General features: G+C 47.3%; 1 protein-coding gene across 1 annotated transcript in view; it reads right to left on the bottom strand.

Moving 5' to 3' along the window:
- Positions 1 to 23,378, bottom strand: part of ERP44 (endoplasmic reticulum protein 44) — a 557,683-nt gene that overhangs the window by 196,413 nt on the left and 337,892 nt on the right. Inside the window, exon 8 of the mRNA XM_085606779.1 lies at positions 14,754 to 14,870. Within this exon, the coding sequence (XP_085462905.1) occupies positions 14,754 to 14,870 (117 nt within the window). The remainder of the gene's footprint in view (positions 1 to 14,753; positions 14,871 to 23,378) is intronic.

The raw sequence follows: 23,378 nt of genomic DNA, 5'->3' as shown, positions 1-23,378 counted from the left end.
CTTTGTCCCCCCGTCGATATTGAGCGACCATAGCATAGTGGGTATGACAGTGGATTTTGATTTACCCATATTGGATCCGGGGAATATTTGTCAGAGCACGGCTACTTTAAAAAAAGCAAATGGTCGATCCTTTTGGACGCAAAAGAAATATGCTACTTACCAGTATGCATCTGTTCTTGGCATGTAGAGCTGCAGATCTACACACTTTTGCATAGATCACCATCTGGTGTTGGGCCCGGATGTTTGCAGTTTGTTTTTCCTCTTGGAAAGTCTTTGGAAGTCACGAGGTCGGTGACTCCTCCTTTGGATCGTATTGCGCATGGGCTTCGGCTCCATCCTCAGATTGTTTTTCGAGAGCAGGGAAAGATGGAGCGTAGTAGTAACAGTGAAGAAACCCATGTGTGTTTTATCTAAATAAGATAGACTGGAACAGATACAGGTAGCCGGGGAGGCGGGTGGGCGTGTGTAGATCTGCAGCTCTACATGCCAAGAACAGATGCATACTGGTAAGTAGCATATTCCGTTCGAGGCATATGAGCTGCAGATTACACACTTTTGCATAGACTATATAGCAGTTCCCAACCTTAGCGTCGACCACCGGTATCTGTTGCAGTGGTTTGAAATAGTGTTTTAGTACAGCCTGGCCCACACTATAATAATAAATCATCTTTATTCGGTTATGTATAAACAGTTATAACCATAAAAGAAAATATAAGGATCAGATCATCCACAGTATATACAATACATACAAATATTTAGAATAGCAGGGAATATTTCAACCAAGATTTGTTCTATGGTTATAAATACATTTTAAAAAAGTGACCACAGTTTTTGTAATCAGTGTAGTGTTCAAAAATTGTAGGTGCAGCATAGCAGGACGATATCTTCTAAAACCAAGGGTTCTTAACAATGGAGTCAACCATAAAGTGCGGTGGTCAGCATAAAACTTACAAAACAGAACAGTATGCATTGTTGTTTGTTCTGAAATTTCGTCACAAGGGCATGCCACTGAGACCTCTTTCCAAGAATTACGTTTGGGAAAGGCCACGAGTTTGTGAAAAACATTCAATCTGAAACGTGTCAGCAGGAAGTGCTCAAATCGGGACTCAACATAGGTCAAGTATGGTTCAATGTTCAGAGTGGTCGCAACAGTCAAGGAGTGTTGAACAGAAGACTTTCTTATCTCCTTGGTTAGGCGCAGTTCTTCCAAGTGCGAGAGAGCTCTGATTTTTAACTCTTTTTTAGAGATCTCAGACATAGATTCAGGGTTATCATAATATTTGGCACAACCCAAATCAGTAAAAAACCTTTTTATATATAATAGCCACTCGATTTTACCCACGTGCTCCAAAGACATGGAGTCTGCTACAATCGCCTTTGTAACTAGATTTTTTGATGACATCCAAATACGGCGCCACAATAGAAGAGGTTGGATTTTTGCCAAATCCTCGATGTGGGCCATGCCTAATTCAGCATGGCACGAAAAAGTGGACACTCGTTTCGGAGTCATCAGGAGAAATCTCATGAAAATGTTCTCTGCGACTTGCAATGCATTTGTGTTTTTATGGCCCCACAAACCTGCCCCATAAAGTGCGGTCGAATGGCACTTCGCTACATAAATGCGAAGTAATTCTACAGGGGGTCTTTTTCCCAATTTTTGGGAGAATTTTATGAGGGCCATTATTGCTCGCAGGAGGTGGTGTTTTCTAGCTTCAATAGCAGCTTTCCAATTGAGCTTTTCGTCAATCATGACTCCAAGGTACGGGTATTGAGTAGTAAACTCCAACCTCTCTTTGTCTAGGAAAATGGACTTTCCCCGTTTCCTATCCTTCCCTGCCACCATCACAAGTTTTTTTTTATGTTTATTTTAAGGTCCAAATTACCCATGAACTTTGAGTACCTGTCTAGGGATTTCTGCAACTCTCGCGGAGTGCGCGCTATAATTACTGCGTCGTCCGCGTAAAGAAGCGCTGGGATGAGGCGGTCTTTTATTCGAGGGAGGTCTTGAGCCCCTTGCAACATCTCCGCCTCCAGACCATTGGTGTAGAGAGAGAAGAGAAAGGGGGCCAGGACACAACCCTGCCTCACACCGCGTTCCACCTTAAAGGTCTCAGATACTTCGCCCTGTGCTCCAAAACGGACCCTGGACGAAGCATTGGAGTATAGTGCGCGAAGGAGATTTACCAGGGCTAAATCAATGCCCATAGCAAGAAGGACAGACCATAGCTTTGAATGGGAAACACAGTCAAATGCCGCGGAAAGGTCGACATATACCATATAGAGTTTGCCTTCTTTTGCTGTTACATATTTTCCCATCAATAAGCTTAAGTTCAGTGCCTGTTCTATTGTACCAAAACCCTCCCGAAAGCCGAACTGTATATCAGATAATATGTTATGGTCTTCCGCCCACTCTTGAAGTCGCTGTAAAACCACCCTCCCCAACACTTTACCAAGAGAGTCCAGCAATGATATTGGCCGATAACACGACACATCATCTCTATTTCCCTTTTTAAAAACCGGAATCATGATGGATTGAGACCACGTTTCAATTAACCCATAACGCATAGTGGCGTCAAAGACCCCCTTTAACATTGGGGCCCAGAGATCAAGTTTAAATTTAAAGAAATCAATTGGTACTCCATCTGGGCCGGGGGCTTTCCCACTTTTACTTGCCTGCACAGCTTTTATGACTTCCTGGAGTTCAAAATTTAGGGCAATCGGAATTAGAGTTTCTTGGGGGCTATCGTTTTCTTCCTCTAATAAGGTAGCTGCTTGTGTTTTCCTAAATACTTTGGAGAAATGATTTACCCATATTGGGCCATCAATCGCTACCTCAATTGTTGGCTGATCATGACTATCTGTCAGGAATGGAGTCTTCACTACCCTCCAGAACAGTGCCCCGTTTCTAGACTGGGAGCTTTCATGTAATTGATCCCATAAAGATTGTTTTATTTTCTGCTTCCTTGTTTTGCAGGCTAGACGGTATAACCTCCTTAGCCTGCGAATCTCGTCTTGATCTCTTACGGGATTCGTCAGGGCCCTTTTTAAAAGTTTGTTTGCTGAAGTGCATTCATGGTTAAACCATCCTCTTTTCTGGCCTATTTTCCCTTTGTTAGTACGTGTTAACAGGTTTTTGACTTCCTCCAAAATAATACCAAAATTGTACAACAGTTCTTCTTGATTAGTGTCACTGTCTAGACATTTCACAATGGCAGGATATGCTGCTTGAACCACCTTCGTAGTTGTGGCTTCCGGGTCTATCTTCCCCCACCCTATGGTGAGCCCATTTAGTTTTGTGAGGTGAATATTATTCTGGGCAAGGGCAGTCATCAATGAGTATGGTTTGAATTTTCCCATTTCAGTAATCAAATTAAAAGCCAAGGCTGCATGGTCACTTAGTGTATTGATTATTAATCTAAAGTTCTGAGCTCTGCTTCCCAAGGTTGCTGAAATCAGAAAATAATCAATCGTTGTCGCCCACCCCCTACCCAAATAAGTGGCCTGTAGCTGGCCCAATGAAATATCGGTTTTATTTAGAATCATTAGACCCAATTCCGACAGTATTTCATTCAGGAGGTCTCCTATCTTTGTGTGGCTAAAATGGGTCACATGATTATCTATTTCTTCCCCTACCCCACAAATACTACTATTTTTCACACCACAGGGATGATGGTTGAAGTCTCCACCCCAAACAATACTTGGGACGTCCGGCCCTTGTGCTTTACTTGTCAAGGTGGAAAGTTTGTTACGTATGGACCCGAGCAATTCTAAACTCTCACATTCTGGGTGGTTGTCATAGGAGTTTACTAGGTAAATTACCCCCTTCCTTATAAATGAGAGTTTCAATATTTGATGATTAGTGTGAAGTCTAAGACTGGTTACTTTTAATCCAGGAATGGTGTTTTTTATGTAAACCGTCAAGCCCCCCTTCGCCCTTCCACGAGGACCTGCAGTTGCCGCTGAGAAATATGTTTTATAGCCCATCAAATGTAGTTCATTGATGGACCACGTCTCTTGTAAACAGATTACGTGATAGTCTTGGACAAAGTCTATTAGGGTCCCGTCCATTATTTTGGTACGTAGACCCGCAATGTTCCATGACATAATCTCTACTGTAGTGTCAGCTTTTCTTGTAGCTGGGCTATCATTTGTGTGAATTACCTTCGCAACGGGGGAGTTATCTAAGTCTCTTTGTACTATACCCCCCTGCTGTTTAAGTGGATCACTACAAATGTTCCTCGTTGTGATGGTATCAAAACTTCTATACTGTGAGAAATTTGGTGCTGAGGGGGAAGGACCAATTTCTGTTATATGAGACGCTGCGTTTTCATGTACACGGTCAGTATTGCTCCTAAGGGATTGATGTGGTGCTGAGGAATTTTGTGGTTGGGCTACTACAACATTGAGTCAATCTACGTCTTCCAGACCATAAAGGACTGCATAAGAGTTTGAAGTGGGGATGTTAAATCTCTGGTTTCTCTGGGGCTGGTTATTCCAGTATACCTTATTTAGGGGCTGAAAGGACTGATAATTGTTATTCGAGAATATACCTATCGGCTGAAAATGTGAAGAATGGTTACGAGCAGCATGATAGGAAAAACGGTTATCTACTTCCCTCCAATTCAAGTAAGAATATTTTATACCATGAGGTTTGAGGTGAGAGATCAGTTCTCTAGGATAGAAGTAGTTAACGAAATGCGTAGTAATCACATCCTCCCCCCTGGATTCAAACCAATCACCTATACACCTGACCGCTCTGTGGTCTCTAAAATTTATGATTATAACATCTCCCTTCTTATCTTTTGGTCTTGTTCCTATCCAGCAAGTACGTCTCACCATGAGGATTTCTCCATTTATAGGCGCTGGGAGGGGTCTATTATGATTCAGCCAATGGATGGTTTTATTTTTCAAGGCGTAGAAGTCCTCCCTTACACCCTCCGATAATTCAGGAACCCCTGTCATAATAATCGTGTACGGAGCAGATTCAGGGGGTAGATCCACTCTACTGTTTGCTGGGATATATTGTGGCTGAGGGGCCCGTTCGTCCTTCTCATGATCCTTTATATCCTTTTTCCTCATATGCTCTATTCCCAAAGGATTACTTATATTTTTGCGTTTTTGTTCTTCTATTGTTACTATGGTATCAGGTTTAAAATTATTGCCCACTTTTTTATCCGTTGCTACTTCTTTGCTGGTTGACGCGTGGTAGATACTACCTAAATCTGTGGTGTTAATAGTTAATATTTCCACGGAGTTTTCCCCTAGCTCAGTGCACAATTTCATCGGATTGTCACTGGTGGAGGGTCGGGTCACCACTGGAGGGGAAAAAGGGGCTTGATCATTGATACTACTTTTAGTCTTGGTATTTAGGAAGTCGGATATTGCTAGATTATTCTTTTCCATTTGTTTACTTAGATCATCTAGATGTAAGCTTATTAATCTCGATCTTTCTAGGAGGGGCAATAAAAGAGATTTGACCATAGTCTCAATTTTGCCAAGTAGATCGGTCATCATATCCTGGCTAGGTAGTGATCCTAAAGCGTTGAAGCTTAAAGGGAGGGTGAGTGGTGCTGAAGAACCTATATGTATAGAGTTTTGAGTTGAAGGTTGAACCTTCTTTTTAGCTAAAAGTGGCCTAGTGAATGTGCCTCGTCTCTTTCTTGCTAATCGTCTTTTTGCCACAGGAGGGGAAGAGATAACTAAATTCGGAGAATCTGATAGCCCCGATAGGATTGGGCTACTAGTGTTCTCGGGAATAGAAATCAAACATGGAGAGTTGACCAGAGTCGCTTCTTCAATCATTCCAGGCGTCATACGGGAACCAGAAAGTCTTGTACCCATGGTCGGCGCCTCAGGAGAAACAGCTTTACCAATTGTGCCCAATGAGGAGCGTTTGCCTGCTAACAAATCTAAGGATAAGCGCTTTTCTGTGTCCGCTATTTCCTTCTCCAGCACTGTGGATACGCGCTTGAAGAATTGGTCGATAGTACCGGACACAGATCCTTTAGAGGTGTTGACTGTTAAAATACGTGATTTATCTGCATTTAAAGCCATGTTGATATACTAACGGGAAATGACAAGGAAGTAATTGCAGCCGATACCCAGGAATACACTAGAGTTATGTCCGCAAAGTGTGAGTATTTTAGTCAAAAACACAATAGATATTCTCACCGTTAGATGTAGAATGTTAGAGAGGGGGCCCGGCCCGTCCTCAAGCGTCCTCGGACGGCCTCAGACGGCCCGCCCTTAGCCCGGGCTTCACCCCGGACTACGCCCCGCACGCGTCCCGCTAACGCGAGACGAGGTGAGGGTTAAAAGGACGGTGAGGGGGGCGGGAGTAGTGGCCGGGGGAGGAGCGGGAAGAGGAACCAGGTGCAGGTCGTCAGCAGTCTCAAGTGCACCCTGGTCCTCGCAGTCCCGTAGGTGGAAGGTAAAAAGTGAATGAAGTTTAAAAAGCCCCGAGCCAGTTGTAGCACAAACAGCGTGCTGTCCTCAGCAATGTCCGTGTTGTAGAAGGGTTCTGACCATCCACTTTTCCTTCGTGTGATCCTGAGCCTGCGAGCGGCACCCCACTAGCTTGTTGCTTGGTTTGCACATCTACACAGTAGTGTTTAGTGAAAGTGTGCGGTGTTGACCATGTAGCTGCTTTGCAGATATCATCTAATGGGATGTTTCCTAGAAAAGCCATAGAAGCCCCTATCTTCCGTGTAGAATGGGCTTTAGGGGGAACGGATAGCGTTCGTTTTGCTTTGTGGTAGCAAATCTGGATGCATTTTACAATCAACCTAGCTATCCCTGATTTTAAGATGGGGTTGCCCTTGTGTGGTGGAGAGAAAGAGACAAACAGTTGTTTGGTCTTTCTGAAAGGTTGTGTTCTTTGGATATAGTAAAGTAAGGCTCGTTTGACATCTAGCGTGTGTAGAGCCCTTTCTGCAACAGTCTGAGGTTGCGAGAAAAATACTGGTACTTCTACAAATTGGTTTAGGTGAAATGGGGAAATGACTTTAGGTAGGAACTTTGGGCTGGTACAGAGAACAACCTTGTTCTGGTACATTTGAAGAAAAGGTTCTTGTATGGTAAGTGCTTGTATCTCACTGACCCTTCTAAGGGAAGTGATGGCTACAAGGAAAGCTGTTTTCCATGAGAGAAATTGCAGTTCGCTTTTATGCAAAGGTTCGAAGGGAGGCCCCATTAGCCTTGTGAGAACGATATTTAAGTTCCACACAGGTGAGGGTGGTACTCTGGCGGGAATTATTCTTTTTAGGCCTTCCATGAAGGCTTTATTGGCAGGTACTCTGAAAAGTGATAGGTGCTGCCTGTTTTGTAGGTAAGCTGCAATTGCTGAGAGGTGTAGAAGAGGTGTAGAAGAATGGAGGTATATGCTAGATTACACCTTTGTAGGTGGAGTAAGTAGCATATGATGTGTTGTATAGACACGTCTAGAGGATTGATTGTGCTATGGCAATAAACAACAAATCTTTTCCACTTGGCAGCGTAGCAGGCTCTAGTGGTAGGGCGTCTAGCTTCTCTGATGACGTTCATACAGTCAGGGGGAAGGTTTAGGTATCCGAATTCTAGGATTTCAGGAGCCAGATCGCAAGGTTGAGCTGAGCTGGGTCCGGGTGCCTGATCTCTCCATGGTTCTGGGTTAGGAGGCATGGTGAGAGGTGTAGCTTTTGGTGTGGTACTACCGAGAGTTCCAGCAGCGTGGTGTACCACGGTTGTCTGGCCCATGTTGGAGCTACTAGGATCAGCGTGAGGGAATGCTGTTGTAGCTTTTGCACCACTAATGGAATGAGTGGGAGAGGTGGAAAAGCGTACGCAAATTTGCCTGACCAGTTCATCCATATCGCATTTCCTTTGGACAATGGGTGTGGGTATCTGGCGGCGAAGCTTGGGCATTTTTTGTTTTCGTGGGTGGCAAAGAGGTCTATGTGTGGATGCCCCCACATCTGAAAGAACGGGTGAAGAACCTGTGGGTGAAGTTCCCACTCGTGGATCTGTTGTGTCTGCCTGCTGAGCAGATCTGCCACGGTGTTTTGGACTCCTGGGACATGTTGGGCTAGGAGAAAGATTTTGTGTAGAATTGCCCATCTCCATATGCTCCGTGCTAATTGAGAGAGCTGTGGAGAGTGTGTGCCGCCTTGTTTTTGAATATAATACATGGCCGTCATGTTGTCTGTGCGAATGAGGACTGCCTTGCCTGAAATCCGTGGTTGAAAGGACTTTAGGGCTAGAAAGATTGCTAGTAACTCCAGATGGTTGATATGGAGTAACTTTTGCTGAGTCTTCCATGTGCCCTGCACAGTGAGATGTAATAGGTGAGCTCCCCAGCCGGAGAGCGATGCGTCTGTTAGTATTATTTGTGGAACCGGGTCCAGGAACGGTCGACCTTTGGAAAGGTTTGTGGTGTTCCACCACTGCAGAGAGCGATGGGTGCGACCGTCTACCAACACCAGATCTGTCAGTTGCCCCTGGGCCTGGTTCCATTGGCGCGCTAAGCACTCTTGGAGTGGACGCATCTGGAGTCTTGCGTGAGGCACTATGAAAATGCAAGAGGCCATCATTCTTATCAGTTGCATAAACACTCTTGCTGGAAGGGAGTGTTGAAGTACAAAGCCTGAATGCTTGCAATCCTGGCCGGATTGGGGTAGGCTATTGCTTTTGAGGTGTCTATGGTGGCACCGAGGTATTGTTTTATGTGGGATGGTGTTAGCTGGGACATTTGGTGGTTCACCGTGAAGCCTAGTTGGTGAAGTAGTTGGATTGTAGTGGCGGGGTGGTGTACACATTGGTTTTATGAAGTGGCTTTTATCAGCCAGTCGTCCAAGAATGGGAAGACGTGAATGTGCTGTCTTCTGAAGTGTGCCGCCACTACTGCTAGGCACTTGGTGAATACCCGTGGTGCTGTTGTGACTCCGAATGGGAGCACCTTGAACTGGTAGTTTTGCCCGTCCACTACAAATCTGAGGTACTTTCTGTGAGCATGGTGTACTGGAATGTGAAAGGATGCGTCTTTGAAGTCCAGTGTGGTGAGAAAGTCGTTCTAGGAGAGGAGCGGAAGCACCTGCTGAAGCGTTACCATGTGAAAATGGTCTGAATGTATGTATGTGTTTAGGTGCCGGAGATCTAGAATAGGTCGTAGAGTCTCGTCCCTTTTTGGTATTAGAAAATATAGGGAGTAGACCCCTAAATTTTGCTGGTTGACGGGAACGTGTTCTATTGCCTGTTTTTGTAGGAGGGAGATTACCTCCTGCTTTAGTAATGTGGAATGTTCTTGTGACATTGGGCGTTGCCTGGGTGGAATGTTTGGGGGGGTAGATGTTAATTCCAGGCAGTATCCTGACCGAATAATTTGGGTCACCCACTTGTCTGAGGTGATGGTCTCCCAGATATGAAGCAAATTTTGAAGTCTGCCCCCGACCGGAGTGGGATGGTCTGGAGGGAGCGGGGGGGGAAGTCATTGGGTAGGCGGTGTGGCAGAGCGGGCGGTATTTGTTTTGCCTCTGCCTTTATTATTATTGCCCCGATAGCCGCCTCTTTGATAACCCCTTGTGAAGGTGGACTGAGTGGGGGATTTGTAGGAAGTGGACGCGTTATCTGAGGAGTAGCCTCTAGATGTACTCCGAAAGGAAGAGCGGCGAAAAGAGCGCCTAGGAGGGTGTGACTGCAGGGCTCCCATGGACTTCGCCGCATCGGTGTCCTTCATTTTTTCGAGGGCCTCATCTACCTTTTGGTCGAATAGGTGTTCTTGGTCAAAGGGATGATTCAGGATGGAGGCTTGTACCTCTGGTTTAAATCCTGATATTCTTAGCCAAGCATGGCGATGGAGGAAGACGCTAGCATTAATGGCCCTGGAGGCTGTGTCTGCTGCATCTAAGGCACAGCGTATAGAGGTGTTAGTTTTTGTCTTACCCTCTTGAATTAATTCACTGGCCCTAGTTTTATATCTTTCAGGGAGGTGGTGCATTATGTTTTCTAATTCATCATAATGTGCCCTATCATATCTGGCCAATAGCGCTTGGGTGTTGGCGATTCGCCATATATTGGCTGCCTTTGACGCAGTGCGCTTTCCTGATGCGTCCAGTAGCTTTGACTCTTTGTCAGGTGGTGGTGCTTCGCCTGACGCCTGGGAATTTGATCCTTTTCGTGCAGTGGAAACCACTAGGGAATCTAGTGGCGCTGGCCCTTTGATATAGCCAGGATCTGTGGGGGCAGCTCTGTATTTTTTCTCTATGCGTGGGTTAATGACCCTGGCCCTGACTGGGTCCTTAAAAACCTCTGGCGCATGCTTTACCACTCCCTTAAGCATAGGTAGTATGGAGTTAGACCTATGTGTGGTATCAAATGTGTCAAGGAGGAAATCCTCCTCCACTGGGTCAGTGTGCAACTCTACCCCGTGATAGTCTTTTTCGATCTGAAAGACTTACAGGCCGGACAGTCTTGAGCCTCGTGTTCAGGGGAGAGGCAGAGGTTGCATACATCATGAAGATCGGTGTGGGGGAATTTGGACCCACATCGAGGGCACTTCTTGAATGGAGTTCTTTCCATCAGCCGGGACCGGAGCTTGGGTAGGCCCGAAGGCAGCCGTCGACGACTGGAATCGAAGATTTGTCGATGAGAAGGTGCGTTGATTGAGGAGATAGCGATCGAAACAATACCGCGATGTGAGGTGAGGATTCCGCTTCGATCGTCGAACTGGAAAATGTTCGGAACCGGATCGCGAAGATTACATCCGAGCCCAATGGCGGAAAAAAAACAATCTGAGGATGGAGCCGAAGCCCATGCGCAATACGACCAACCTCGTGACTTCCAAAGACTTTCCAAGAGGAAAAACAAACTGCAAACATCCGGGCCCAACACCAGATGGCGATCTATGCAAAAGTGTGTAATCTGCAGCTCATATGCCTCGAACAGATATTTCTGAAGTACGCTCGATTGTGAAGAAAGTTTGTGTAGAAAAGCACGGTCTTGCTCACACCAATATTATACACTTCTTTGAGGCCCAAATGGAGAAGATATGTAATTTAAGTTCTATATCTTCTGGACCTAGTCTATCTAAACATGGTACGTCCCCTTTGATACCTTTAAATCAAGCCATTAAACGTCTCGTCCGAAAACAGTATATACATTTCCTTACTGGTCAGCAACAGGAAATTAACGCCTCAAGTGAATAAGACAACGCTGTATGCTTAGTGGAAAAAGAAGGGAGCTTGACGCCAAGTGGATTGGGCTGAGGAAAGCCGCAAGGGCCAAAGACTCAAGAAAGTACTGGCTGATCGCAGAATATTGTGACTCTAGGAAGAGGGCTCTAACCATTCAGATTCCAGAGAGGGACTGGGTGGACTACATCTCCCTATTATACAAAAATAACAGCCCAGTTTCTCCAGTGATGACTGATGGGGTTAAATCCACTGTTACTGAATTTACTGAATTTGGCACCCTGTCAGGAGAGGAAGTGGTAAGCTATATAAAGAATGCAAGAACCTCCGGCGCACAAGGGCCGGATGGAATCCCGATTGCACTAATCAAAAAGGAGCCAGATGCATGGGGTGATTTTTTAGAGCCACTGTTTAACTACTGTTTTTTATTAATAAAATCCCCCCTCTTAGAAGGGAAGTATTATAGTCCCTCTGTACAAAAAGGGACCGAAAACTCTGCCAGCTAGCTTTAGACAGGTTGCCCTGCTGGATGCCTCAGGCAAACTATTCGCAACAAGTTTATTATGTCATTTACAACAAAGGGAGTATGACCAGAATATTCTACAACCGGAACAAGCTGGTTTTAGAAAGAACCATGGCATCCTGGACAATATAGCGATCGTTCAGACTATAGTGGAGAAATATGTTTTCTTACGAGGTATGTCAGCGTATACAGCTTTTATTGATTTCTCCACGGTGTTTGACAAAGTGGATCGCCAAACCCTGTGGAGAAAGCTTCTTCTCCTTGGCATACCACATCATCTTCTGGGCCTTATTATGGAATTGCATACAGATACCTGGTGCCAAGATCTAATGGGAGGTTCTCGGGGTTTATCCTGTAAAATTAGGACATACAATGGGCTTAAGCACGGTTGCTTATTAGCACCTCTTTTGTTTTCTCTGTATATTGCTGATCTCCCCAGGCCCTGAATTCTGTGAGGGGGGGAAGCCCCTTGAATCGGTACAATGCCCATTGGCTTTCTTTTATACACAGATGTTGCAATATTCGATTTAACGCCCATTGGCCTGCAACGTCTTCTGGATGCCCTAAGTAAATATGCAGAGGCCCATTTCTTGAAAATGAAATAGCGCAAAAAGCAAAATCTTTAGTCTTCTGCAAGAAGGGGCTCAGAATAAAAAGATGTCTAAAATGGATGTTTGGTTCAGAAAAACTGGAATTGGTTGGCTTGTACCTATATTTGGGGAAGGTCTTTCTAAAACAGGCCGAGATTTGGAGCACATTAAACATTGTGTTATTAAGGATGTCTCCCAGGTGAGTGCATTAAATGGATTCTACGAAACTTGTGAGAGACGCCATTTTGGCCACGTTTTAGCAGTTTTTAAGGTTAAAATCCCTCCTTCACTGATATAGGCTGCTGAGGTATTGGATATGAATTATTTGCTCTCCTTTGATAAGGCGGAAGGACGAATCCTGCATTAAATTTGCAATTTAAACTCGTTGGTCGCCTCTCATGTACTAAGTCTTGAATTTGGCTTGGTCTCATCTTTTATTTTATCCTTGGCAGCAGCTCTGCGATGGGGTAACTCCCTCTCTTGGGGGGGGGGGGGGGGGGAGGAGGGTACACTTAGGGCTGGTATGAGAATAGACATTTTTGACACAATAAATGATCAATCAACGTTTGTCTAGGTCCTTTGTGTATACAAATGAAACTTTGTCTGGGCTGGAATCCCCGCTTCTCCTATACCTAAATCTGTAATGAAACAGCTTTTAAAGAAGTCTATACCCTCCATCAGTTTGGTGAGAGACGCTGCCTTATGTCAGTCCAGGTCCAGCAATGAGGTGGTCAGTGGGAGTGCCTTGGGGAATAAATCACAGCCTTATTTATCTTGGAATATCCCTCACGGGATCAGAAGGCTGATGCTCCTACTGAGACTTAATTTGCTGCCTCTAAGAGAAGTCACTGGTATCTGGGATAAAATACCAAGAGAGAAGAGAGTTTGCAAAATGTGCCAGTCACAAATCCAGGATCTAAATCAGGTTTTATTTGTATGTACAAAGTCGCAAAGTGCTAGGCGTGTGTTCTTAAAGCCATTTTTTATCAAATTTTACATTCACTCTGCCCAGGAGGCCAGATCTTTGGTTCCGTCTCCTCTGAATGAAATGGTTCGTCATAAGATATATCAATTTTTAAAAAACATTTGTCTATTTATTAGGAAATTTTTAATAGTAATTTTATTTCTATGTCATAACATTTGTTGGTTGGATATCAGACTGTTTTATGTATTTATTGCACTATTTGCACATTATACAGTACGCTTCATATAAGAATTTCCCTTAGGGGCAGCGATATATAAAGGAAGAATTTTGTATTATATGTAAAGTGTCTTTTTAATCTGTTGCTGTGTTTTTGTGGACCTCCGCCGGAGTTCCATAACAAAATAAATTGAAATTGACTAGGACTTCTGCTATTTTTCCCAAAACACAGGAATGTCAGGGCATGTCAACGGCAAGTGGAAACATCTGTGTATACATTGGCAAAGATGACATTCTAGGCTCACCTACGAGTTTATTCTATCCAATAATACAGGAGTATAGTACAATTGAGTCAGGAATTTAGAAGTGTAGCAATTTATGCTATTGTTCACGTATACCAATTTTGACTGCGCAGAATAAAGCCATATCTCTTTTGTTCTCTACCCCTAAATAGGTCCCCCACTTCAGCCTCGCTGAGTGTACCATGTTTACCCAAACTCAGTAAACTGTGTGCAAATTCAATACCCAGCCTTGTGTTCAAACACGTTACTGTATGTGTTATAGGGTTGGAAAGGTTGTGGTTGTAACAGAAAGGTGAACAATGCTGTTTTGGCAGCCCAACTTTACCTAAAATATGCAAGGCTGCATTGGGTAGAGTTTTGAACAGGAGTAAAGTCAAGACTATTCCACATTGAAAAAGATGACCCAGCTGAGTAAAACCTCCGCTAATTCATCTCTTTCTGAGGCTAAGTCCTGCGTTAGGGGGAGTAGAAGTATTATAAATTAGCATCAATGTTGGGGAAAATGGTGTGAAGTACCCCGCATTTCTTCCCAATATCTCCCAAAGAGTGCATTTCACTTTGGGGATTAAAGATATAGGTGGGGCTGTCTAACCTCACAACTTGCCACTTAATTTTCTCAAATAAACATGCTGAATGGCTTTACAGAAAGCCAGTCCTTGAAAAGAAGATCTAGGTGTTATCCTCTAATCCCGGTTTGGTGTAAAACCATTACACGGTCTTCGCTGATTTGAGTTCATATCACAGTCTGAGATGGAAATGTGAACTTTGACCATTCAACCGTCCCAGGCACTTTCTTATATAAATTCATATCACTGTTTGAACTGGAAATGCAACATTTTCCTAATCCACTCCCAGTAATCTAAGACCAATATGAAGTACATGTACAGTTTTGTGCAGGTTATCAGCTGTTAAAAACCATTGAAATTATAATTTAGCAAACAATACATAGTCACTACCGCTGATACAATCTCTCTTGGATGAAAACAGAACTGTAATGCTTAAAATAGACCCAAACATATCCTGCTTCAGTCCTACCTCTCCATTTTCAAATGTTATCTCCCGAACAAGAGGAACACATTTATCTTGTGTCCAAGCATAGGTCAAGTCAAAATTGGTTAGAGAACCCAAGTAGACCATATCTGGAGCGTTTTCCTAAAAGTAAATAAGAATTACCAATTAGTTTGCTTACAGTTCTATCACACTACAACATTTCAACAAATATTGACATAAAACAGAATTAAAGATTTCTGTATCGTCACAACTGAGTCCCAGTAATAAATGTAGGAGGATTTAAAGGATTGCTGGTATTATAATCAGAGTTCTTCTGATTACATAGCTCCAGTATGTGTGCATATTTTAACTGTTTTTGACAACACGGTATTACTGGAGGCAAAACAGTTCAAATAACCCAATAACCTAAAAGGGAATTAATTTTTCATAAAAAATCTCTATCATACACCAACTTAAATATGTGCGTATTCGAAGCTCAAAGGCATACTGGCCGTTTGCCACAAGGGATTCAATTTAACAAGTTACTCACCTTCAGCAACTCTTTCTGGTAGAGAGTATCCAACCAGTTTCCTCCCATTTGAATATTTCCCAGGCATCTAACTGGATCTGGGAACTTTTCAACAGTACCTCTGCGCTGGTAGGTAGTGTCGTGCCGCTTCAGACTGATGCAGTTCTGCTCTGAAAAGGAGATGTGGAGCCTGTATAGGCATCACTCCCCCACAATGAAAACATTTGCTTTTGAGGCTGGCCGTGCCCCCAGATGCAGAGCCCAAATAGCTATTTGATTGTGACAGTGTGAAGATTTCTAGACTCGGGAAATCTTTATTGGGTTGAGTCCAAACACCGAACAGGGAGGATCGGTGAGCAATCTGCAGACAGCTGCAGTTAAAAGGAGTAGTTTCTTTTCTGTAACTCCAGTTCTGTAGTAGGGGTATCTCTGTTATAGTCATAATCTAGTGAATAGTCCCGCCCATGTGCGCGGACCCCGGAGCAATAAAAAATAATCTCTAAAAGGTGACAAATCATGCAGACCTGCATACACCTTTAAGAGAGAATTTAATTTAAAGACAGATAATGCAGCCTATACCCACAGGCTACACTGTCCAGTACTTCAACTAGAATTCCACCAAAATCCACAAACAGCACTGCCTGTCCAGTTTTTCTCCACATAGGAAAAAACCCTGCCTCTACCAGCAAAAGCCTCTGGAATGATAGAGAGGAAGGAGTGGACAGACAAGCCCCATAGGCTGCCATTATGTGGCTTGGAACAGGATACTGTGCCTTTAAGAAAACTTTCCAGTTTTCCAGAACTTTCCCCAGTATCCCAGAATGCCCAGCAGGTCCCATTTACTTTCAGTTCTTTTTGAAGGCGTAGCACGCCAGACCTGTAGCATTCTACATATGAATAAGTATCTCTCCACCGGGGAGGAGGGCGGGCGCTTATGACTATAACAGAGATACCCCTACTACAGAACTGGAGTTACAGAAAAGAAACTACTCCTTCTGTAGTAGGGGATCTCTGTGTATAGTCATAATCTAGTGAATAGAATGGCAAGCCCATCCCCACACAACAAAAGCGGTGGAGAACACATAAGACACTACCACTACTGTGCGAACAAATTTCGCAGCGAAGCCTGCCCAACCTGAGCATCTGCCCTGGCATCCGTGTCCAGACAGTAATGCGCAGCAAAGGTATGGACCGACTTCCACGTGGCCGCCTTACAGATTTCCGCAATCGGAACATTACGCAGCAAAGCCGTCGTGGCAGCTTTGCCCCTGGTGGAATGAGCCTTAGGTTTACCCCCTAAGGTCTTATTAGCCTTTTGATAACACAACTGTATGCAGGACACAATCCACCGAGAGATGGACTGCTTAGAGGTCGCAAGACCAGTCCTGACTGAGCCATAATTAACAAACAATTGGTCAGACCTACGAATATCCTTGGTCTTATCCAGATAAAATTTCAACACCCTTCGGACATCCAGGGAATGGAGAGCCCTTTCCGCTGGTGAAGAGGGATTCTGAAAGAACGTAGGTAAAGTTATGGTCTGATTGACATGAAAGTCAGAGATAACCTTAGGAAGGAACTTAGGGTGAGTACGCATCACAACCTTAGCAGCATGAAACACAGTATAAGGTTCTTGACAACATAATGCCTGAAGTTCACTCACCCTGCGGGCCGATGTAATGGCCACTAGGAACGCCGCCTTCCAGGATAGGTGCTGCAATGAAGCCTTGTGAATAGGTTCAAAAGGCTCTCTCATCAGTCTGGACAGCACCACATTCAAGTCCCAAGAAGGCGAGGGAAGTCTGACAGGAGGGAACACCTTCTTCAAGCCTTCCAAAAAATCCTTAACCACAGGAATCTGAAAGAAGGACGTCTGTGAAGGGCACTTCCTGTAAGCAGTCAAAGCAGCCAGATGAACCTTAATGGAATGGAAATTAAGGCCAGACTGCGCCAGATGCAAAAGGTATGGAAGGATGACATCTTCCTTACATGTTGTCGGATCAAAGTTCTTGGACTTACACCAGATACAGAACCTCTTCCACTTGTAAGCATAGGATGTCCTAGTGGAAGGTCGCTTAGACTCCTTCAGAATGTCCATACAATCGTCTGGTAGATTCAGATGACCATATTGCACTATTTCAGGAGCCATGCCGCCAAACTCAAAGACGAGAGGTTGGGGTGCACCATCCGCCCCCCGAACTTCGTGAGAAGGTCCGGCCTGCACGGCAACCGCATGTGAGGAAGGAGAGACCGGTGAAGAAGGTCCGTGAACCACCACTGCCTGGGCCACTCCGGGGCGATCAGGATCATCCGCGCCCTGGACTGGGACAGCTTGATGAGCACCGCCGGAATCAGGGGAATGGGTGGAAAAGCGTACAGAAAGCTGTTCGACCAATCGATCCATAGCGCATTCCCCAGCGTCCCCCGCTGGTAGTACCTGGATGCGAAGTCTCGGCATTTGCTGTTTTCGGCGGTGGCGAACAGATCTACGTCTGGAGTCCCCCACCTTGCGAAGACTTCTCCTAGTACTTCGGCGTTTATGACCCATTCGTGGTTTTCCTGAATCAGCCTGCTCAAGGCGTCCGCCTGAGCATTCTGCACCCCTGGCAGATGCGTGGCCGTGATCGTCAGTCCTCGGGCCAGCAGCCAGTGCCAGATCGCCTGCGCCTCCTGCGACAGAGTGCGCGATCTCGACCCCCCCTGCTTGTTGAGGTAATACATCGTGGTTGTATTGTCCGTCTGTATCAGCAGCGAGCTGGTCTGGAAGGACGGAAGGAAAGCCTTCAGTGCCAGGAAGACAGCTCTGAGTTCCAGGAAATTGATGTGGTACGTCGATTCCAAAGGAGACCACTTCCCTTGAATCTGCAGGTCCCCGGAATGCGCACCCCAGCCCTGGAGAGAAGCATCCGTCACCACATTCGTCGTGGGAATGTCCTTGTGGAAGGGAACCCCCTGGAGGAGGTTTTCCGCCGAACACCACCACTTCAGAGACTGACGAGCATGTAGAGACAGTCGGATCTTGTCGTCCCAAGAGCCTGTCTTCTGATCCCACTGATCCTCCAAGCACTCCTGCAGTGGACGCATCTGTAGACGTGCGTGCGGAGTGAGGAAGATACAGGAGGCCATCGATCCCAGTAGAGACGACACCTTTCTCACAGTCGTCGATGGAGCAGTCCTGAGGTCCTGAGCCTTCCGAAGGAGTGATAACCGTCTCTCCTCCGAAGGAGACACGCTTGCTGACCGCGTATCTATGGAGGCCCCCAGGTACTGTATGCACTGTACCGGAGATGGGACCGATTTGGACATGTTGACGTGTAACCCCAGCTTGTTCAAGAGCTCGCACGTCCAACGGAAGTGTTCTTGCGCTTCCTCGAAGGATGACGCCTTGATCAGCCAATCGTCCAGATACGGGTAGACAAACACCTTGTTCCTCCGCAGGTGTGCCGCCACCACCGCCATGCACTTCGAAAAAGTCCTGGGAGCAGACTTTAGCCCGAATGGCAGCACTGTGTATTGATAGTGATTGGCGCCGACTTGGAATCGCAGGAACTTCCTGTGCTTCTGTGCTATGGGCACATGGAAGTACGCATCCTGTAGATCTATGGCACAGAGCCAGTCTCCCCGTTGCAGCTGAGGGTAAATCTGGTGCAACGATAGCATGCGAAACTTCTCTCTGCGAATCCACTTGTTTGCTTGTCGCAATTCCAGAATGGGCCTGAACTCGTTCTTGTCCTTCTTGCGAACGAGGAAGAACCGAGAGTACAGACCTCTTCCCCTTTGAGACAAAGGTACTTCTTCTACCGCCTTTTTTCTCAACAAGATGTCTGCCTCCGCCTGGAGCTCCCTCAGCTGGAAGCGAGAGCTGACCGGCGGAATCGCTGGAGGCGGGCTGATGAACCGAAGACTGTATCCATTGCAAACAATATTCAGCACCCACTTGTCCTGAGTAATTTTTCTCCACTCTGCCGGAAAAAATCGAATGCTTCCCCCCACTGGAGTGGGTAACGGTTGAGGGGGAAGTAACAGCTCAGGGCCGAGACCCGGCCGGGCCCTTGTTTGTGGTAGTAGCCTGCTGGCCACCTCTACCCCTCTGGCGCTTCTGGAAGGGCTTGCGGAACTGCTGCTGTTGTGGCTGCTGCTGTCCCGAGCCCTGCCCACGCCCTCGGCCCGACGACCCGAACCTCCTCTGGAACGGTCGTTTCTTTTTCTCGGCCTTCTCTAACCCGACGGCCGTCAGGGTTTCCGCTTCAGCCTTCATGCGGGCCATTTCATCATCCGCATGCTTCCCGAACAGGGTTTCCCCCGAGAAGGGCAGGTTGGCCACTCTCTGCTGCGCCTCCGGCTTGAGGGACGTCAGGCGCAACCAGGAATGGCGCCGCTGGTGGACGCCATGACAGTAGGCGTGGGCGGCCAATAGCGATATATCCGCTGCTGCGCTGATCGTTTGGTTAGAAACCAGCATGCCTTCGCGCACCGTCTCCAAGAAGTCCTCCTTCTTGTCTCGTGGCAGGAGGTCCGCATATTGCTGCAGGGATTCCCACAGGGCCCAGTCGTAACGGCCCAACAACGCCCCTGCACTCGCCGCCTTCATCGTGGTGGCGGCGGTACCACACACCTTCCTGCCCGCAGAGTCCAGCCAGCGGCTTTCCTTGTCCGGTGGCACCGTGGAGGCCGGGGCGGTCGCATGTTGTTTTCTCGCCGCCGTCACGATCACCGAATCCGGCTTCGGGTCCCCTCTCAAGAATGACGGATCCGACTCCGGGGCCCTATATTTCTTCATGAGCCTGGACGGAGCGGCCTTCGCTGTTGCGGGAGTGAGGAACAGTTCCAAGGCTGGTTCCACCAGTCCAGGCACGAGAGGCAGGAGGGGGCGAGACAAGTGTCTTTTATGAAGCGTCTCAAATATCACGGACGTCGTGGGTGTTGGAACCGTCACCGTGATATTCAGCTTCGCAGCCCCTCGCAACAGCACCTCCTGGAACGAGACCAAGTCGTCCACCGGCGACACCCTAGTCCCCGGGGAGTCCGACAGCGTCGGGGAAAGGTCCCTGTCCGAGGAGCGCGACCTGGACCTATACCTTCTGCGGCGTCGTCTAGAGTCTGACGAGGGTGGCTTCGGGGTCCCCTGCGGCGGAGTCGGGTACCGTGGAAGGGAAACCGACCTCGGGGGGACCGGCGGCGGTACCGCAGGAGTGCCTGGCAGCAACAGAGGCCGGGGTGGCGGAGACAGAGTCCGCGGCCGCGGAGGAGGCGGTGGAGGAGGTGGAGACGGTGGTGGAGGAGGTGGCGGTGGTGGAGGAGGCGACGGAGACCTCCGAGGCGGGGTATACACCACTGAGTACACCGATCCCGGCGACTCTCTCTTCCTCGACGTCGACGTGTGCCTCGACGTCGACCTGCGCCTCGACGGCGATCTTCTCGGCGTCGATCTCTTCCTCGGCGTCGACCTCCGCCTCGACGGCGACCTCCGCCTCGACGGCGACCTCCGCCTCGACGGCGACCTCCGCCTCGACGGCGATCTCCTTCTCTTCATCGACGGCGAGCTGCGATCCCTCGACGCCGAACGCCGACGCCGGGGCTTCTCTCGACGTCGACCGCTGGACGCAGCCGAAGACGGCGTCGTCGCCGACGCCGATGTAGTCGACGGCGGCCTATTCAGGTCCCTCGACGGCGATCGTCGACGCCGCTTCTCCCCAGAGCCCTGGGGAGACGGCGAACAGACGGTGGTCATCCTCCTCGACGTCGCCGACGCCCTCGACGGGGAGCGGGAGCGCTTACTGGTCTTCCTGCCCCTGGGGAGCCCCCCAGAGGCCTCAGTATGGGCCAAATCAGCCCCTCCAGACCCACCTGGTGCCTTCAGTCTTCGCTCCTCCAGAGCTTGAAGCCTGCTCTTCATCCTGTCCCTCAGGGTTCTTGCTGAAAACGAGTGGCAGATGGTACAGCTTTCAGGCACGTGGGACTGGGGAAGGCAAGCTATGCACACCTCGTGTGGGTCAGTTTTAGCCTTCTTTCGACCACATTCCGGGCACTTGTCGAACAAGCCAGGCATGTTGACAGTACCAGCTACTAAACACAAGAAAAAGTGACAAAAATTGCCAAAATCTCAATGAAAACCTTGAAAAAGGTAGAGCTCAATGCTCCAGGGTCCTGCTAGCAGGAGCCGGAAAAAAGAACTGAAAGTAAATGGGACCTGCTGGGCATTCTGGGATACTGGGGAAAGTTCTGGAAAACTGGAAAGTTTTCTTAAAGGCACAGTATCCTGTTCCAAGCCACATAATGGCAGCCTATGGGGCTTGTCTGTCCACTCCTTCCTCTCTATCATTCCAGAGGCTTTTGCTGGTAGAGGCAGGGTTTTTTCCTATGTGGAGAAAAACTGGACAGGCAGTGCTGTTTGTGGATTTTGGTGGAATTCTAGTTGAAGTACTGGACAGTGTAGCCTGTGGGTATAGGCTGCATTATCTGTCTTTAAATTAAATTCTCTCTTAAAGGTGTATGCAGGTCTGCATGATTTGTCACCTTTTAGAGATTATTTTTTATTGCTCCGGGGTCCGCGCACATGGGCGGGACTATTCACTAGATTATGACTATACACAGAGATCCCCTACTACAGAACCTTTACGTCACCCCCTAAGGTAGGCTCTTCGAACCGGAGGGCAGGGTGCTTGGTTAGAAGTGTGAGGGTGCCTCTGCATGAGCAGGACACTCCTACAAGCTCCAGAGTCGATTCTCCAGGCTTTGTAAGTGTGGTCAGCCATTTTGATACATATAGTGGACGTCCGTCATTACGAGATGTCTAAATAAATAGTGGCTGCACCGAACCCGGTCATTATTGGTATCAAACATGTTTGAATCGTACCCAAACACCGATTCCAGTGTTGTAAGTATGATCCCATGTACTGGGGGACTACTTTGGGGTACTCCCTGTACTACCGGTGACAGCCTTTCATGGTCTGGCAGCAAGCTACTGCTGCTGTCGACCACAGACCCGACTCTGCCCTCCTGCTGCTGAGCCAAGCTCGAGCAGGGAAGGTAGAACAATAGGTTTCGTGTCACAGAGGTGTGACCACCTCCAGGACATGACTTAGTGTATTGGGCTGGGGTGGGTGCCCTTTCCAGCACCACCAGACTGCTTTGAAGGGCACATTTGATGCTCTCCTTGCATACTCCAGTTTGAGCCAGTTCAGGGAGCCATTGGCTCCTTCTCTAGTGAAAAAATGGACAAAGGACATAGGAGTATCCTCCCCTCTGTCCAGCCACACCTCAGGGAGGAACCTCTGAGTCATTCCAACCCTTTCCCTAGGGTACTTAAGGGCTTACCTGTGGGTGATTCGTTGTGGGCTAAGACCCAAGCCTGGAACCACGTCACTCTTCGAACTTCTGGATACTTGGACTTTACCTGGTACCGAGACAGAACCATGCAAACATTCTGCTGGTCCTGGTTTTGCTGTTCTGAAAGTCTTCTTCGCTGTCTGCGCCTGTGCTTCTTCCAGTATCTTCAACAGACCTGTGGGCATCAAGGACATCCAAAGTGATCTCATTTGGAGTCACTCCCCTGCGTCAGCAGGCACTGCAACGAAGCTGACCGGTCTGCTGCTCCAGTTGTCCCACAGGCTGTGAAAGGCTCAACAAAACAGGTGGCGGTTCTGCAACTCCCTCGAGACCTGACCTGTCCTCTCTGCAATTTTGAGGCCAGTATCCCTTGTCGGAAGCGCTGGGACCAGCCCCTGTGCACAGCATCGACTTGCATGTTGCCAAGGCTTGTTGGCTCTGCACTCCCGAGATCTTCGGGCTACAAGAAGCTCCAGCATCTCTTCCTGCCAAGTACAGCATCCTCTTTTTTTTTTTTTAACAAACTTTATTGAGTTTTCCCAGTAGAAGGAGCAATTAATTACATATTGCATTAATCACATTAAGTACATATGTGGCAGCGGATATATCTCTAACGTCTTGCGCCAACCTGGAAGTAGAGCAGTACAGTTGTCCATACATTTTTAACAATTAACAGGTCAGCCTGAAAGGCCACCAAACACTCCCAGTACTATGCATTAAGTAACCCTCCTACAAGACACTGTACCCACAGGGAGCGGTGCCCACTCATTATCTCCCCAACTCCCCCTCCCACCCAGAACCCACCCACCAAA

Source organism: Triturus cristatus, chromosome 5_2 (assembly GCF_964204655.1).
Source record: "Triturus cristatus chromosome 5_2, aTriCri1.1, whole genome shotgun sequence".
Classification (NCBI taxonomy): Eukaryota; Metazoa; Chordata; class Amphibia; order Caudata; family Salamandridae; genus Triturus; species Triturus cristatus.
Note: the sequence above shows the minus strand (reverse complement) of the source record. Positions and strands in the feature narration are given on the sequence as shown.